The sequence below is a fragment of the Carcharodon carcharias genome, chromosome 2 (genome assembly GCF_017639515.1).
Source record: "Carcharodon carcharias isolate sCarCar2 chromosome 2, sCarCar2.pri, whole genome shotgun sequence".
In the NCBI taxonomy this organism is placed as follows: Eukaryota; Metazoa; Chordata; class Chondrichthyes; order Lamniformes; family Lamnidae; genus Carcharodon; species Carcharodon carcharias.
In genome coordinates, this window is record NC_054468.1 from 87,674,352 (window position 1) to 87,693,649 (window position 19,298).

General features: G+C 46.9%; 1 protein-coding gene across 1 annotated transcript in view; it reads left to right on the forward strand.

Moving 5' to 3' along the window:
- Nucleotides 1–19,298, forward strand: part of LOC121287788 (serine--pyruvate aminotransferase, mitochondrial-like) — a 96,595-nt gene that overhangs the window by 34,444 nt on the left and 42,853 nt on the right. Inside the window, exons 8-11 of the mRNA XM_041205713.1 lie at nt 2,002–2,072; nt 3,076–3,160; nt 7,052–7,147; nt 8,026–8,095. Of these exons, the coding sequence (XP_041061647.1) occupies nt 2,002–2,072; nt 3,076–3,160; nt 7,052–7,147; nt 8,026–8,095 (322 nt within the window). The remainder of the gene's footprint in view (nt 1–2,001; nt 2,073–3,075; nt 3,161–7,051; nt 7,148–8,025; nt 8,096–19,298) is intronic.

Here is a 19,298-nt window from a genome sequence, read left to right on the forward strand (position 1 = left end):
CACTGGTGCTGGTGGGGTTCAGGTGTATAGTTAGAGCAGTGAAGAGGGGGCTTTACTCTGCATTTGGCTTGTGTTATGCTCGACCTGGGAATTCTTGTAAGCAAAGTGAGGAGCTTTTCCTTTCATCCAATCCTTGCCATCTTTGGCCTGTCTATTCACAACCACTGGCACTTTTCTACCTTGATGGGCACAAAAATATTACCAAAATCAATTTAAAAAAGAGTAAAACGAAGACCCTGCAATAAATGAAACATCACCATCTCCTACAGCAACAATACAGAAGGTAGAGCAAACTAAGTTTGAAATATAGAGTGGATATTCCAATTTTTGAAGTGAACACCATTTTCCAAAGTTGGTTTTTGACGAATGAAGTATATCAGTGTGGGCAATGTCTCAAAGGAAAATCTACCCTACAGTGAAAACTCAAGAGACTATCTATGAAAATCCAGCTTTATCACTAATTGTTTGCTCATGTAGAGCCGTGGCCCAATTTCATATCCAACTTAGAGGTTTTATGGTCCCTGGGATGAGAGCGTTGTCCTATAATGAGAGGCTGAGTAAATTGGGTCTATATTCTCTGGGAGTTCAGAAGAAAAAGGGGCAATCTCATTGAAACTTACAAGATTCCGAAGAGGCTTGACAGTATAGTACCTGAGAGGTTGTTTCCTCTGGCTGGGGAATCTAAAACATGGGGGCATGGTCTTAGGATAAGGGAATTATCATTTAGGACTGAGATAAGGAGAAATTTCTTCACTCAAATGGTTGTGATTTTTTGGTGTTCGCTACCCCAGAGGGTACACTATTGAATATATTTAAGACTAAGATAGATTTTTGGTCTCTGAAGGAATCAAGGGATACGGGGAGCAGGCAGGAAAGTATGGTTGAAGCCAAATATCTACCATGATCATATTGGATGGTGGAGCAGGTTCAATGGGCTGTATAATCTACTCCTGCTCCTATCTTGTGTGTTCTTGTAAACACATTTCTAGACCCACATAAGGGTCAACAGATAGGGATGGATTTTATTATCAGGTCAGATTGGGAGTTGTGTGGGGGCAGGGGGTCATAAAAATATGATGAAAGGAATGGGTTGGAGGGAGAATGGAGTGCCACTTGGCCATGACATTTTCCAGTGGCAGGGAGGGTGGGGAATGTGTCTTGCACCCAGAGGCCAACTGAGCTACTAAAGTGGCCAATTAAGGGCCTCTTCCCACCACAGCTGGCATTGGTAGGTGGGCCCTCTGCCATATGGGGACACAACCCCAGCAGCGACCCCATACCTCTGCCTTCACCAAGCCACCCACCCAGACCCAATTTACCTGACTCTGAAGGTGGCCTGGTAGCCCATGGCATCCTCTTCTTCCAGATGCAATCCCGGAAGTGGCCACCACTCCCAGGGGCATAGCTGAGCTGCTGGCCCATTGATTGGCTAGCAGCTCTTGGGGGCGGGCATCCATCCTTAAGACCATCATCGAGGCTCCCACCACGCCATAAACTCTGTCCATTGTGTGGGATTGGAGTAACATGGAGACCAGACAGGTAGGGATCTTAGTGAACTAGCTGGGCTTTTGACAATCCAGTTGTTTCCATGTCTAATACCAGCCCATAAATAACTGGAATTGTCAAATTTGTTATGGTGGGATTTAAACTCAACCTCTGAGCTGTTAGTCCAGTACCATAACCATTCAGCTACCGTACTCAATTTGTATGGGAAGTAAAACTGTTGATGCAATAGCAAATAATTCACCATGCTCAGGGATGGAGAATAGAAGAATGCCACAAAATGAAAGTACCATTCAACCCACTCTGATTTTTAGGTATTTTCTGGAACTCCTCCACTTCCTATCTCCATTCCCTGCAATTGTTCCTTTTTGAATAAACCAATAACATTAGATCCACTAAATGTTGGAGATTATCCATTAATGTATCGATTAACTGATCCAGTGGTGCTTAAACACCTCCTTTCTACACATTTCTAATGTTGTTCCACTTCTCTTCCAGGCATAACTGTTTGCTGCTGGTTGATTCTGTTGCCTCTCTGGGAGGGGTCCCTCTCTATATGGATAAGCAGGGTATGTATTATACCTAACATTCTTAATAAGAGTGGGCCATCCAACCCTTCTGCCTCCCTTGATCCTTTGATTCCTGTTTTGAGACTATGGGGTGGAAATTGGATCTTGTGTATAATTCATTCCAGAGGAGATTGATTGCCTTTTTAAAAAATGGCTGTTCCCTCTCTTCGAAGTATTTCAAAATATCTACACTCTTTTTTGCTTTGGCCTTTCTCAGGCCTCCTTGGAATGGTATGGTGCGGGTGCTGCTCTGATTTTCCTGCTGGATGTTGGGATGGGCACCTCTGTTGCTTCCATACCTGTGTCCAGAGTACTGTTTATCTGACTGACCCTGTTCCCACAATTTGGAACAGGGCCTATAATGATGGTTACAGGCAGATTGGAGTTCTGCTTCATCGCACTTCTCCTGGGAGAGCAGAATTTAACCCTCTCAACCTGTTTTAACCTGGTTATCACATCATTTTCTTTTCCTGAATTCCTTCGACTGACTCAGAAATGTTTCTTAAATTTGAAGGCCACAAGTGTTGCCAACATCACCACTACTTGTAATGTAGCCAAAAGTGCTCCAATGTTTAAAGTAAGGCAGGTCAGTAGCCTACAGGAGAAATTCCTGCATCTGAGTCAGCTGTGCTTAAAAGGAGCATTGGGTGGAAACAAAGCTACGAATTTGAGTTTCAAAACTGCATTATAGCATCATTTTTTGCTTAAGAACTTTAAAGCCATTCTACAGCATCTAATTTTAACCACTGGATATGTTTTCATTAGATATAAGTTCTATAGTTCCACTTGTACATCCACCATTTTATGTGCATTTGCAACTACTAGTCTAATGCATGGTACCATCAATAACTGGATTGGAAAGCTTACTCAAGTGTATGAAGTCCAATGTTGACAACTCCCCAGCCCCAAATAAATTATTTGTAACAGCCAAGGCCAATTTCAATGCTTGGTTGAGTATCTACTTCTCTGTGCCAGACTGATGCAGCCATTTTTCTCCATTCAGGTATTGACATCCTTTACTCGGGATCCCAGAAAGTCCTCAACTGCCCTCCTGGAACAGCGCCGCTCTCCTTCAATGACAAAGCCTGGTACGCAATTGTTTATTAATTCTCACACCGACTCTGCTACTTCAGTGATCCTAAGCATAAGCAAGAAGCTGTGTCCTGCTGGATGACCATTGAACATATATGTGTGCACAACTGCAGACCGTTCACAGATTTGCCATCCCTTTCTGACTCATGCTACACCACAAGTCACTACCAAGAAATAATGCTTTCTGAACTCCTACATTTAATGTTTTCTCTTTCCCTGTTTATTCCCTCAGATAGCAAGCATTCACCCCAGGTTCAGTTCCACAGGCTTCTCATTTCCCTCCCTTACATCTTCACGTTTGAATATGCAACAGTAATATTTAAAAAATGCCTTTCACTGAATCAAATGTACCATGGCACTTCTTAAAGGAGAAACCAACACTGAGCATTGAAAGAGGTGATGTTGGATGAAAGGATGGTTGAAAAGATGCATTTTGAGGAGGCTTTTCATTGAAGGCAGTGTGGGAGAAGTAGGGACAGATTTCCAGGAAGATAGGCCAAGGCTGCTGAAAGCTAATCATGGTGGAGCAGATGAAGGCAGAAAAGAAAACTGAAGTCCAAGAACCAAAAGGTGCAAATGGAAGGTAGGGCTTGGGGAAGCTGCAGTCTTATATCAGGGTGAGACCTTGAAGAGATTTATAAATGAGGATTAAGATTTTGCATTGAGGAATAGGGAGCCAAAGAATGTTAGCAAAGAAATGACAGGTGAAACCAAGATAGAGTCCATGGATTTCTCAAAACCCACTCAGATGTTAGTCCCAATGCGAGTCAACCCAATCTCACTGAAACTTCGTCTTTCCCATGAGAGATTCCCAGTTTCACCTTCAAAGGTCTCTCCTGGGAATTTTCTTCAAATGTTGCTCCCATTTGGACGGCTTTAGCAATGGCCCACCTCACAGGGTTTCAATCTCACCTTCCGAGATTCCTTCCTTGCTTCCTGAGTACACTCAACACTAGCTTACAAGCTACTTTCAGATCTATGGCCTTGCCAAGCAGAGCAGCACTGCTCCAAATGCCCACAGTAAGGAGTCACCAACTGTTGGCTGCCTCCTTGGATCTTCTGGGCTTCTTCTGTTCGATTACCTGGGCTTCCCCAAGCCCTCTTCAATTACCAGGAGTTCCCCTGAGCCCTCTTTTCAACAGGCTTGAAGAAGAGCTGTTCACCGACTCTTGAATTGATCTGGGGAACTATAAAATCACTCTCAGAGGGTCCCACCCTTGTTACTAGGCAGGAACCAGTGTAACAAGCATTGGAACATCCTATATCTTAAATGTTACAATCTCTACCGACTGCTGATTTATCACCCAGAGACACAATGAATTGAATTCATACCAGTGCTGATGGCAAAATATTAGATTAGTTCCAACTTGTGTAAGCCAGAACTAAGGAGGGAGTTGGGGAGTAGAGCCTGCAAGTAATGAGAGTGTGAAATTTGGTCTCAGCTGTGGTGCAGGAGGTAAAGGAGGAGGTGGACAAAGTTGCAGAGATAGAGGTAAATGGTCTTGGTGATGGGCAGCATGTGGCAGCTTAAAGCTTTGCTAAGGATTGAATCGGACACAAAGGTTACAAACTTTCGGCCTCAGCCTGAGCAAGAGGCTGGCAAAGGAAATGGAATCTGGTGCAGAGTTTTTGGCACAAGCTTTGGTCTTCCAGGTGATCAGCTGAAGGAGAGTCTGACTTATCCATTATTTGATACTGGATAAGAAGTACAGAAGTTGTGAAGTCCAGTACGATGGAACAGAACGAGAGCTGGATGTTGTCAGCATGAGTTTGAAACTGGCCCTCCACCTGCAGATTACATCATCAAAGGACAGCCTATAAATGAAGACAGGGAGGAGGCCAAGGCTGAAACCTCATGGTAGGCTGGAGAGGACTGTGCAGGACTGAAGGCGAAACCATTGCTTGAGATGTGCTGGCTATTTTGGGATGGATAGGAGTGGAACTAAGCAAGGACATCTGTGTTGAGGATAAACACAAAGGAGAAGAAATAAAAGAGGGTGGGGTCAACTGTGCTGTATACCTTGTGGTGGTTGAGGATAGGCTGGACAGAATCCAGGCTGGAAGAGCTCAGCCTGGAAATTGTAGGAGCATTGCGTTGGGTGACAACAGCACATTTAAGACTTTGAAGACAAGGGGAAGAGTACAAATTGACCAGAGGTGAGGGCTGGCATGCTATTCACTCATGAAAGACATTACAACCATGCCCAATCTTGTCCTCTGTACACAGACATATGCAAAGATACAAACAGAATCTACACATACACATTCATACAAACATGCCACCCCACCAACATATAGACATAAACTGACTTTCCAGGAAGGTTCACTGGTTATATGATGAGGAATGGAAATCCAGGCAGATCTTTTATCTCACTCCTTAGCTCAGGAGTTGGGACCAGATGTAGAGATCAGAAAACATAGTGCAGATCAGGAATAGAATCTAGAATATTCATGGTCTGTGAATCTCAGTAATACACTGACCCAAGGGGTGGTCTATGGTAAAGGATTGTTTTAAATTATCTACGTAGTGATAGATTTAGGCAGGAGAAGATTTTCCAGTTGGTTCATCTAGAATTTCCTTGGTACATTTCGAATAACTTTGGATCCCATTTGTTGGTAAGAACTTGTTTTATCTCCTTCATGATTTCTTGTTCCAACATGCCTGTTGGTAATCTGTTCCTCATACTTATGATCCTTCTAGGAAAAAGTTCCTCCTTCATTTCTTATTTTCTTTTATTGTCCTTATGACCTTGTGCTTAAATCGTGTAATGTTGGGTGTGGCTCAGTTGGCAGCTTCCTCATCTGCCAGTCAGAAGATTGTGGGTTCAAGTCCCACTCTGGTGACTTGAGTATATAATCTGGGCTGACATTTCAGTACAGTATTGAGGGAGCACTGTGGTGTTGGAAGTACAATTTTTCTGATGAAATGTTCGTGGAGGCTCCATCTGCCATCTCAGGTAGACAGAAAAAGTCCTATGGCATTATTATGAAGAAAAGCATGAGAGTCTTTCCCGTCGCTGTAACAATACTTATCTCTCAATCAACGTCAATAAAACAGATTTTCTGATCAGATTGTTGTTTGCAGGACCTTGATGTCTGCAAATTGGCTGTTGTGTTTCCTACCTTACACCAGTGACTACATTTCAAAGTACCATAAAGCATGTTGGGACTTCCTGAGGTTCTGAAAGGTGCTATATAAATGCAAGTTCCTTTTTTCATATAACAGAAAAGTTTATTTTGTCCAAACAGACCTAAAGCTAATTCGAATAAAATCCAGGTGTTACATAAACCAGAAATGATACAATTTTCATCACTTTGCATTTGTGTTTCATTCCTCCTACACAATTCTATATTTTTAAACTCATTCTGAGTTAAAGCAGCAGGGATCAGGGATACCAGTGGAGAGTGCGACAGCTGATTACCCAGCATTATCCTTGCCCCTAATTGTGTGCAGGCTCTTCTGGGTGTTTTGAGTCCCTGTTTGTGTTCCAATAAAATAGTTAGATTCACATCATCATGTAATATTCTCCCATAACAATTCAGTGTTCCCAATAAATAACATGAATCCAACAGTTTACTGAATCCTCAGTCAGAGATTGAGGAAGATGGCAGGAAGTGAACATTCCAGTTTGTTTCCACATAGCATTTATCATTTTACTTCTTCCTTTGATCAGTCAACCTCTCCTCCCCACCCTATCTGTATAAAAGACATCTTGATGGTTTGGCACCATGTAAATGTGTAAAAATGCCCAGCAGTCTGCAAGCGATTCCAATCATCAGGATGTCCATAAAACTCACAGAGCGTGGAACCGCAGCTTTTTACAAAATTTTACATCAGTTTTTAAAAGTCCATTTTCAAATGTGGGGTTTGTGTGTTTATTTTACAGCCAGAAAATATTTAATCGAAAGAAGAAGCCAACTTCACTGTACCTTGACATGGGTTGGCTCTCAAACGTCTGGGGCTGTGACGGGAGCCCAAGAAAGTAAGATAGAGTTCTGCTCATTCATTGTAGAAAATATTCAAGAGTCAGGAAATGCCTGGGTGGTTGGGAAAGGAGCAGTTTTAAGGTGCATTTGGGTGGTGGGTTTGGAAGGGGAGTGGGGGGGTGGTGGGGTAAAAGAGGTGTTGGGTGGGGAGAAAGGAGCAGTTTGGTGGGTGGGAGGAAGGAGGGGATGGGTGAGAGAGGGATGGAGAGGATGGTTGGAGGGTTAGGAGGGAGAGGGTGGGAGAGAGCAGGAGCAATTGGGTGAGGACAAGGAGAGGCCAGGTGGTGGGGCGGGGGAAGGAGCGATAGGGTGGGAGGAAGCAGGGAGTGGTGGGAAGGAAGGAGTGGGTGATATTGGGGAAGGAGTGGTGGGTGGGTGAGGGGAAGGAGCGGGTGTTGGGGCAATAAACACTTTGGTGGGGGAAAGGAGAAGGTGGGTGGGTTGGTGAGAAGAAGCGGGTGGGAGAGGGAAGGAGTTTGTTAGTTGGGAAAGGGAGGAAGATCCTGAGTGGCACTCACGCAGTTATGCACTGGCTTGTATCTTGAACAGTACAGTTGTAATGTGATGGTATCCTAACTCGATCAGTTTCTATTAGTTTCAAATTAATTTTTAAATCGATATTCAAGAGTCACTGTCTTAAAAGCCCCTTAAAGCATGTGTGTGACTGAGTGACTTTTCCAGCACTTTCTGTACTGTGGAAGTTTGAATCTATTCATTTTCCTTGAGACAGAAGATTAACAGATGGACAAATATTACCAAAAACAATCGGGAAGATTGATGGTAGAGAATAGATTTTGCGGCCAAAATAGCCAATGAGGATCATGAAACCACTCCACCCCGAAATGAAAATTGAACAAAGTTGCTGTTTTTACAGATACCACCATACAACACCCATCACTGGTCTTTTCGCATTGAGAGAGGCGCTTGCAATTCTTGCAGAAGAAGTGAGTACTGTTTAGTTTCTGAATGTTACTTTCATAAAATGCATAGATTTTCCTTAATATGCATGTGCTAGTGTAAACAAGTAGTCCCAAATCACCAGGACTTGGTTTCCAGGATAATAACCCATAAAGCAATCAGTACACACTGCACCCTTCTCACGTAGTATCTAACTCACTGCACCCTTCTCACGACAGTATCTAACTCACTGCACCCTTCTCACGTAGTATCTAATTCACTGCACCTTCCTCAGGACAGTATCTAACTCACTGCACCCTCCTCCCAACAGTATCTGACTCACTGCACCCTCCTCATGACAGTATCTAACTCACTGAAACCTCCTCACGACAGTATCTAACTCACTTCAGCCTCCTCACGACAGTATATAACCTACTGCACCCTCCTTACGACAGTATCTAATTCACTGCACCCTCCTCAGGACAGTATCTAACCCATTGCACCCTCCTCATGACAGTATCTAACTCACTGCACCCTCCTCAGGACAGTATCTAACCTATTACATCCTCCTCATGACAGTATCCAACTCACTGCCCCCTCCGCACAACAGTATCTAACTGCACCCTCCTCGCGACAGTATCTAACTCATTGCACCCTCCACACGACAGTATCTAACTAACTGCACCCTCCTCACGACAGTATCTAACCTACTGCACCCTCCACACGACAGTATCTAACCTACTTCATCCTCCACACGACAGTATCTAACTCACTGCACCCTCCTCACGACAGTATCTAATTCACTGCACCCCCTCCTCATGACAGTATCTAACTCACTGCATCCTCCTCACGACAGTATTTAACACACTGCACCCTCCGCATGACAGTATCAAACTCACTGCACCCTCCTCACGACAGTATCTAACTCACTCCACCCTCGTCATGACAGTATCTCATTGCACACTCCTCACGACAGTATCTAATTCACTGCACCATCCTCACGACAGTATCTAACGCACTGCACCCTTGTCATGACAGTATCTCATTGCAACCTCCTCACGACAGTATCTAACTCACTGCACCCTCCGCACGACAGTACCTAACTCACTGCACCCTCCTCACAACAGTACCTAACTCACTGCACCCTCCTCACAACAGTATCTAACTCACTGCACCCTCCTCACGACAGTTTCTAACCTAATGCACCCTCCTCACGACAGTATCTAACTCACTGCACCCTCCTCATGACAGTATCTAACTCACTGCACCCTCCTCATGACAGTATCTAACTCACTGCACCCTCCTCACGACAGTATCTAACTCACTGCACCCTCCTCACGACAGTATCTAACTCACTGCACCCTCCTAACGACAGTATCTAACTCACTGCACCCTCCTCACGACAGTATCTAACTCACTGCACCCTCCTCACGACAGTATCTAACTCACTGCACCCTCCTCATGACAATATCTAACCTACTGTAACCTCCGCACGACAGTATATAACTCACTGTACCCTACTCACGACAGTATCTAACTCACTGCACCGTCCTCATGACAATATCTAACTCACTGCACCCTCCTCACGACAGTATCTAACTCACTGCACCCTCCTCACGACAGTATCTAACTCACTGCACCCTCCTCACGACAGTATCTAACTCACTGAACCCTCCTCACGACAGTATCTAACTCACTGCACCCTCCTCATGACAGTATCTAACCTACTGTACCTTCCGCACGACAGTATATAACTCACTGTACCCTCCTCACGACAGTATCTAACTCACTGCACCGTCCTCATGACACTATCTAACTCACTGCACCCTCCTCATGACAGTATCTTACTCACTGCACCCTCCTCATGACAATATCTAACTCACTGCAACCTCCTCACGACAGTATCTAACTCACTGCACCATCCTCACGACAGTATCTAACTCACTGCACTCTCCTCACGACAGTATCTGACTCACTGAACCCTCCTCACGACAGTATCTAACTCACTGCACACTCCTCACGACAGTATCTGACTCACTGCACCCTCCTCATGACAATATCTAACTCATTGCACCCTCGTCACGACAGTATCTAACTCACTGCACCCTCGTCATGACAGTATCTAATTCACTGCACCCTCCTCACGACAGTATCTAACTCACTGCACCCTCCTCACAACAATATCTAACTCATTGCACCCTCGTCATGACAGTATCTAACTCACTGCACCCTCATCACAACAGTATCTCATTGCACCCTCCTCACAACAGTATCTAACTCACTGCACCCTCGTCATGACAGTATCTAACTCACTGCACCCTCGTCATGTCAGTATCTAATTCACTGCACTCTCCTCACGACAGTATCTAACTCACTGCACCCTCTGCACGACAGTATCTAACTCACTGCACCCTCCTCACGACAGTATCTAACTCACTGCACCCTCCTCACGACAGTATCTAACTCACTGCACCCTCCTCACGACAGCATCTAACTCACTGCACCCTCCTCACGACAGTATCTAACTCACTGAACCCTCCTCACGACAGTATTTAACTCACTGCACCCTCCTCATGACAGTATCTAACCTACTGCACACTCCGCACGACAGTATATAACTCACTGTACCCTCCTCACGACAGTATCTAACTCACTGCACCCTCCTCATGACAATATCTAACTCACTGCACCCTCCTCATGACAGTATCTGACTCACTGCACCCTCCTCATGACAATATCTAACTCACTGCAACCTCCTCACGACAGTATCTAACTCACTGCACCCTCCTAACGACAGTATCTAACTCACTGCACTCTCCTCACGACAGTCTCTAACTCACTGCACCCTCCGCACGACAGTATCTAACTCACTGCACCCTCCTCACGACAGTATCTGACTCACTGCACCCTCCTCACGACTGTATGTAACTCACTGAACCCTCCTCACGACAGTATCTAACTCACTGCACCCTCCTCACGACAGTATCTAACCTACTGCACCCTCCGCACGACAGTATATAACTCACTGTACCCTCCTCACGACAGTATCTAACTCACTGCACCCTCCTCAGGACAATATCTAACTCACTGCACCCTCCTCACAACAGTATCTAACCTACTGCACCCTCCATACGACAGTGTATAACTCACTGCACCCTCCTCACGACAGTATCTAACTCACTGCACACTCCTCACGACAGTATCTGACTCACTGCACCCTCCTCATGATAATATCTAACTCACTGCACCCTCCTCATGACAGTATCTGACGCACTGCACCCTCCTCATGACAATATCTAACTCACTGCAACCTCCTCACGACAGTATCTAACTCACTGCACCCTCCTAACGACAGTATCTAACTCACTGCACTCTCCTCACGACAGTCTCTAACTCACTGCACCCTCCGCACGACAGTATCTAACTCACTGCACCCTCCTCACGACAGTATCTGACTCACTGCACCCTCCTCACGACTGTATGTAACTCACTGCACCCTCGTCACGACAGTATCTAACCTACTGCACCCTCCGCACAACAGTATCTAACTCACTGCACCCTCGTCATGACAGTATCTAACTCACTGCACCCTCGTCATGTCAGTATCTAATTCACTGCACTCTCCTCACGACAGTATCTAACTCACTGCACCCTCTGCACTACAGTATCTAACTCACTGCACCATCCTCACGACAGTATCTAACTCACTGCACCCTCCTCACGACAGTATCTAACTCACTGCACCCTCCTCACGACAGCATCTAACTCACTGCACCCTCCTCACGACAGTATCTAACTCACTGAACCCTCCTCACGACAGTATTTAACTCACTGCACCCTCCTCATGACAGTATCTAACCTACTGCACCCTCCGCACGACAGTATATAACTCACTGTACCCTCCTCACGACAGTATCTAACTCACTGCACCCTCCTCATGACAATATCTAACTCACTGCACCCTCCTCATGACAGTATCTGACTCACTGCAACCTCCTCACGACAGTATCTAACTCACTGCACCCTCCTAACGACAGTATCTAACTCACTGCACTCTCCTCACGACAGTCTCTAACTCACTGCACCCTCCGCACGACAGTATCTAACTCACTGCACCCTCCTCACGACAGTATCTGACTCACTGCACCCTCCTCACGACTGTATGTAACTCACTGAACCCTCCTCACGACAGTATCTAACTCACTGCACCCGCTTCACGACAGTATCTAACCTACTGCACCCTCCGCACGACAGTATATAACTCACTGTACCCTCCTCACGACAGTATCTAACTCACTGCACCCTCCTCATGACAATATCTAACTCACTGCACCCTCCTCATGACAGTATCTGACTCACTGCACCCTCCTCATGACAATATCTAACTCACTGCAACCTCCTCACGACAGTATCTAACTCACTGCACCCTCCTAACGACAGTATCTAACTCACTGCACTCTCCTCACGACAGTCTCTAACTCACTGCACCCTCCGCACGACAGTATCTAACTCACTGCACCCTCCTCACGACAGTATCTGACTCACTGCACCCTCCTCACGACTGTATGTAACTCACTGAACCCTCCTCACGACAGTATCTAACTCACTGCACCCTCCTCACGACAGTATCTAACCTACTGCACCCTCCGCACGACAGTATATAACTCACTGTACCCTCCTCACGACAGTATCTAACTCACTGCACCCTCCTCATGACAATATCTAACTCACTGCACCCTCCTCACAACAGTATCTAACCTACTGCACCCTCCATACGACAGTGTATAACTCACTGCACCCTCCTCACGACAGTATCTAACTCACTGCACACTCCTCACGACAGTATCTGACTCACTGCACCCTCCTCATGATAATATCTAACTCACTGCACCCTCCTCATGACAGTATCTGACGCACTGCACCCTCCTCATGACAATATCTAACTCACTGCAACCTCCTCACGACAGTATCTAACTCACTGCACCCTCCTAACGACAGTATCTAACTCACTGCACTCTCCTCACGACAGTCTCTAACTCACTGCACCCTCCGCACGACAGTATCTAACTCACTGCACCCTCCTCACGACAGTATCTGACTCACTGCACCCTCCTCACGACTGTATGTAACTCACTGCACCCTCGTCACGACAGTATCTAACTCACTGCACCCTCCTCACGACAGTATCTAACCTACTGCACCCTCCGCACAACAGTATCTAACTCACTGCACCCTCGTCATGACAGTATCTAACTCACTGCACCCTCGTCATGTCAGTATCTAATTCACTGCACTCTCCTCACGACAGTATCTAACTCACTGCACCCTCTGCACAACAGTATCTAACTCACTGCACCATCCTCACGACAGTATCTAACTCACTGCACCCTCCTCACGACAGTATCTAACTCACTGCACCCTCCTCACGACAGCATCTAACTCACTGCACCCTCCTCACGACAGTATCTAACTCACTGAACCCTCCTCACGACAGTATTTAACTCACTGCACCCTCCTCATGACAGTATCTAACCTACTGCACCCTCCGCACGACAGTATATAACTCACTGTACCCTCCTCACGACAGTATCTAACTCACTGCACCCTCCTCATGACAATATCTAACTCACTGCACCCTCCTCATGACAGTATCTGACTCACTGCACCCTCCTCATGACAATATCTAACTCACTGCAACCTCCTCACGACAGTATCTAACTCACTGCACCCTCCTAACGACAGTATCTAACTCACTGCACTCTCCTCACGACAGTCTCTAACTCACTGCACCCTCCGCACGACAGTATCTAACTCACTGCACCCTCCTCACAACAGTATCTAACCTACTGCACCCTCCGTACGACAGTGTATAACTCACTGCACCCTCCTCACGACAGTATCTAACTCACTGCACCCTCCTCATGACAATATCTAACTCACTGCACCCTCCTCATGACAGTATCTGACGCACTGCACCCTCCTCATGACAATATCTAACTCACTGCAACCTCCTCACGACAGTATCTAACTCACTGCACTCTCCTCACGACAGTCTCTAAATCACTGCACCCTCCGCACGACAGTATCTAACTCACTGCACCCTCCTCACGACAGTATCTGACTCACTGCACCCTCCTCACGACTGTATGTAACTCACTGAACCCTCCTCACGACAGTATCTAACTCACTGCACCCTCCTCACGACAGTATCTAACTCACTGCACCCTCCTCATGACAATATCTAACTCACTGCACCCTCCTCATGACAGTATCTGACTCACTGCACCCTCCTCATGACAATATCTAACTCACTGCAACCTCCTCACGACAGTATCTAACTCACTGCACCCTCCTAACGACAGTATCTAACTCACTGCACTCTCCTCACGACAGTCTCTAACTCACTGCACCCTCCGCACGACAGTATCTAACTCACTGCACCCTCCTCACGACAGTATCTGACTCACTGCACCCTCCTCACGACTGTATGTAACTCACTGAACCCTCCTCACGACAGTATCTAACTCACTGCACCCTCCTCACGACAGTATCTAACCTACTGCACCCTCCGCACGACAGTATATAACTCACTGTACCCTCCTCACGACAGTATCTAACTCACTGCACCCTCCTCATGACAATATCTAACTCACTGCACCCTCCTCACAACAGTATCTAACCTACTGCACCCTCCATACGACAGTGTATAACTCACTGCACCCTCCTCACGACAGTATCTAACTCACTGCACACTCCTCACGACAGTATCTGACTCACTGCACCCTCCTCATGATAATATCTAACTCACTGCACCCTCCTCATGACAATATCTGACGCACTGCACCCTCCTCATGACAATATCTAACTCACTGCAACCTCCTCACGACAGTATCTAACTCACTGCACCCTCCTAACGACAGTATCTAACTCACTGCACTCTCCTCACGACAGTCTCTAACTCACTGCACCCTCCGCACGACAGTATCTAACTCACTGCACCCTCCTCACGACAGTATCTGACTCACTGCACCCTCCTCACGACTGTATGTAACTCACTGCACCCTCGTCACGACAGTATCTAACTCACTGCACCCTCCTCACGACAGTATCTAACCTACTGCACCCTCCGCACAACAGTATCTAACTCACTGCACCCTCGTCATGACAGTATCTAACTCACTGCACCCTCGTCATGTCAGTATCTAATTCACTGCACTCTCCTCACGACAGTATCTAACTCACTGCACCCTCTGCACAACAGTATCTAACTCACTGCACCATCCTCACGACAGTATCTAACTCACTGCACCCTCCTCACGACAGTATCTAACTCACTGCACCCTCCTCACGACAGCATCTAACTCACTGCACCCTCCTCACGACAGTATCTAACTCACTGAACCCTCCTCACGACAGTATTTAACTCACTGCACCCTCCTCATGACAGTATCTAACCTACTGCACCCTCCGCACGACAGTATATAACTCACTGTACCCTCCTCACGACAGTATCTAACTCACTGCACCCTCCTCATGACAATATCTAACTCACTGCACCCTCCTCATGACAGTATCTGACTCACTGCAACCTCCTCACGACAGTATCTAACTCACTGCACCCTCCTAACGACAGTATCTAACTCACTGCACTCTCCTCACGACAGTCTCTAACTCACTGCACCCTCCGCACGACAGTATCTAACTCACTGCACCCTCCTCACGACAGTATCTGACTCACTGCACCCTCCTCACGACTGTATGTAACTCACTGAACCCTCCTCACGACAGTATCTAACTCACTGCACCCGCTTCACGACAGTATCTAACCTACTGCACCCTCCGCACGACAGTATATAACTCACTGTACCCTCCTCACGACAGTATCTAACTCACTGCACCCTCCTCATGACAATATCTAACTCACTGCACCCTCCTCATGACAGTATCTGACTCACTGCACCCTCCTCATGACAATATCTAACTCACTGCAACCTCCTCACGACAGTATCTAACTCACTGCACCCTCCTAACGACAGTATCTAACTCACTGCACTCTCCTCACGACAGTCTCTAACTCACTGCACCCTCCGCACGACAGTATCTAACTCACTGCACCCTCCTCACGACAGTATCTGACTCACTGCACCCTCCTCACGACTGTATGTAACTCACTGAACCCTCCTCACGACAGTATCTAACTCACTGCACCCTCCTCACGACAGTATCTAACCTACTGCACCCTCCGCACGACAGTATATAACTCACTGTACCCTCCTCACGACAGTATCTAACTCACTGCACCCTCCTCATGACAATATCTAACTCACTGCACCCTCCTCACAACAGTATCTAACCTACTGCACCCTCCATACGACAGTGTATAACTCACTGCACCCTCCTCACGACAGTATCTAACTCACTGCACACTCCTCACGACAGTATCTGACTCACTGCACCCTCCTCATGATAATATCTAACTCACTGCACCCTCCTCATGACAGTATCTGACGCACTGCACCCTCCTCATGACAATATCTAACTCACTGCAACCTCCTCACGACAGTATCTAACTCACTGCACCCTCCTAACGACAGTATCTAACTCACTGCACTCTCCTCACGACAGTCTCTAACTCACTGCACCCTCCGCACGACAGTATCTAACTCACTGCACCCTCCTCACGACAGTATCTGACTCACTGCACCCTCCTCACGACTGTATGTAACTCACTGCACCCTCGTCACGACAGTATCTAACTCACTGCACCCTCCTCACGACAGTATCTAACCTACTGCACCCTCCGCACAACAGTATCTAACTCACTGCACCCTCGTCATGACAGTATCTAACTCACTGCACCCTCGTCATGTCAGTATCTAATTCACTGCACTCTCCTCACGACAGTATCTAACTCACTGCACCCTCTGCACAACAGTATCTAACTCACTGCACCATCCTCACGACAGTATCTAACTCACTGCACCCTCCTCACGACAGTATCTAACTCACTGCACCCTCCTCACGACAGCATCTAACTCACTGCACCCTCCTCACGACAGTATCTAACTCACTGAACCCTCCTCACGACAGTATTTAACTCACTGCACCCTCCTCATGACAGTATCTAACCTACTGCACCCTCCGCACGACAGTATATAACTCACTGTACCCTCCTCACGACAGTATCTAACTCACTGCACCCTCCTCATGACAATATCTAACTCACTGCACCCTCCTCATGACAGTATCTGACTCACTGCACCCTCCTCATGACAATATCTAACTCACTGCAACCTCCTCACGACAGTATCTAACTCACTGCACCCTCCTAACGACAGTATCTAACTCACTGCACTCTCCTCACGACAGTCTCTAACTCACTGCACCCTCCGCACGACAGTATCTAACTCACTGCACCCTCCTCACAACAGTATCTAACCTACTGCACCCTCCGTACGACAGTGTATAACTCACTGCACCCTCCTCACGACAGTATCTAACTCACTGCACCCTCCTCATGACAATATCTAACTCACTGCACCCTCCTCATGACAGTATCTGACGCACTGCACCCTCCTCATGACAATATCTAACTCACTGCAACCTCCTCACGACAGTATCTAACTCACTGCACTCTCCTCACGACAGTCTCTAAATCACTGCACCCTCCGCACGACAGTATCTAACTCACTGCACCCTCCTCACGACAGTATCTGACTCACTGCACCCTCCTCACGACTGTATGTAACTCACTGAACCCTCCTCACGACAGTATCTAACTCACTGCACCCTCCTCACGACAGTATCTAACTCACTGCACCCTCCTCATGACAATATCTAACTCACTGCACCCTCCTCATGACAGTATCTGACTCACTGCACCCTCCTCATGACAATATCTAACTCACTGCAACCTCCTCACGACAGTATCTAACTCACTGCACCCTCCTAACGACAGTATCTAACTCACTGCACTCTCCTCACGACAGTCTCTAACTCACTGCACCCTCCGCACGACAGTATCTAACTCACTGCACCCTCCTCACGACAGTATCTGACTCACTGCACCCTCCTCACGACTGTATGTAACTCACTGAACCCTCCTCACGACAGTATCTAACTCACTGCACCCTCCTCACGACAGTATCTAACCTACTGCACCCTCCGCACGACAGTATATAACTCACTGTACCCTCCTCACGACAGTATCTAACTCACTGCACCCTCCTCATGACAATATCTAACTCACTGCACCCTCCTCACAACAGTATCTAACCTACTGCACCCTCCATACGACAGTGTATAACTCACTGCACCCTCCTCACGACAGTATCTAACTCACTGCACACTCCTCACGACAGTATCTGACTCACTGCACCCTCCTCATGATAATATCTAACTCACTGCACCCTCCTCATGACAATATCTGACGCACTGCACCCTCCTCATGACAATATCTAACTCACTGCAACCTCCTCACGACAGTATCTAACTCACTGCACCCTCCTAACGACAGTATCTAACTCACTGCACTCTCCTCACGACAGTCTCTAACTCACTGCACCCTCCGCACGACAGTATCTAACTCACTGCACCCTCCTCACGACAGTATCTGACTCACTGCACCCTCCTCACGACTGTATGTAACTCACTGCACCCTCGTCACGACAGTATCTAACTCACTGCACCCTCCTCACGACAGTATCTAACCTACTGCACCCTCCGCACAACAGTATCTAACTCACTGCACCCTCGTCATGACAGTATCTAACTCACTGCACCCTCGTCATGTCAGTATCTAATTCACTGCACTCTCCTCACGACAGTATCTAACTCACTGCACCCTCTGCACAACAGTATCTAACTCACTGCACCATCCTCACGACAGTATCTAACTCACTGCACCCTCCTCACGACAGTATCTAACTCACTGCACCCTCCTCACGACAGCATCTAACTCACTGCACCCTCCTCACGACAGTATCTAACTCACTGAACCCTCCTCACGACAGTATTTAACTCACTGCACCCTCCTCATGACAGTATCTAACCTACTGCACCCTCCGCACGACAGTATATAACTCACTGTACCCTCCTCACGACAGTATCTAACTCACTGCACCCTCCTCATGACAATATCTAACTCACTGCACCCTCCTCATGACAGTATCTGACTCACTGCACCCTCCTCATGACAATATCTAACTCACTGCAACCTCCTCACGACAGTATCTAACTCACTGCACCCTC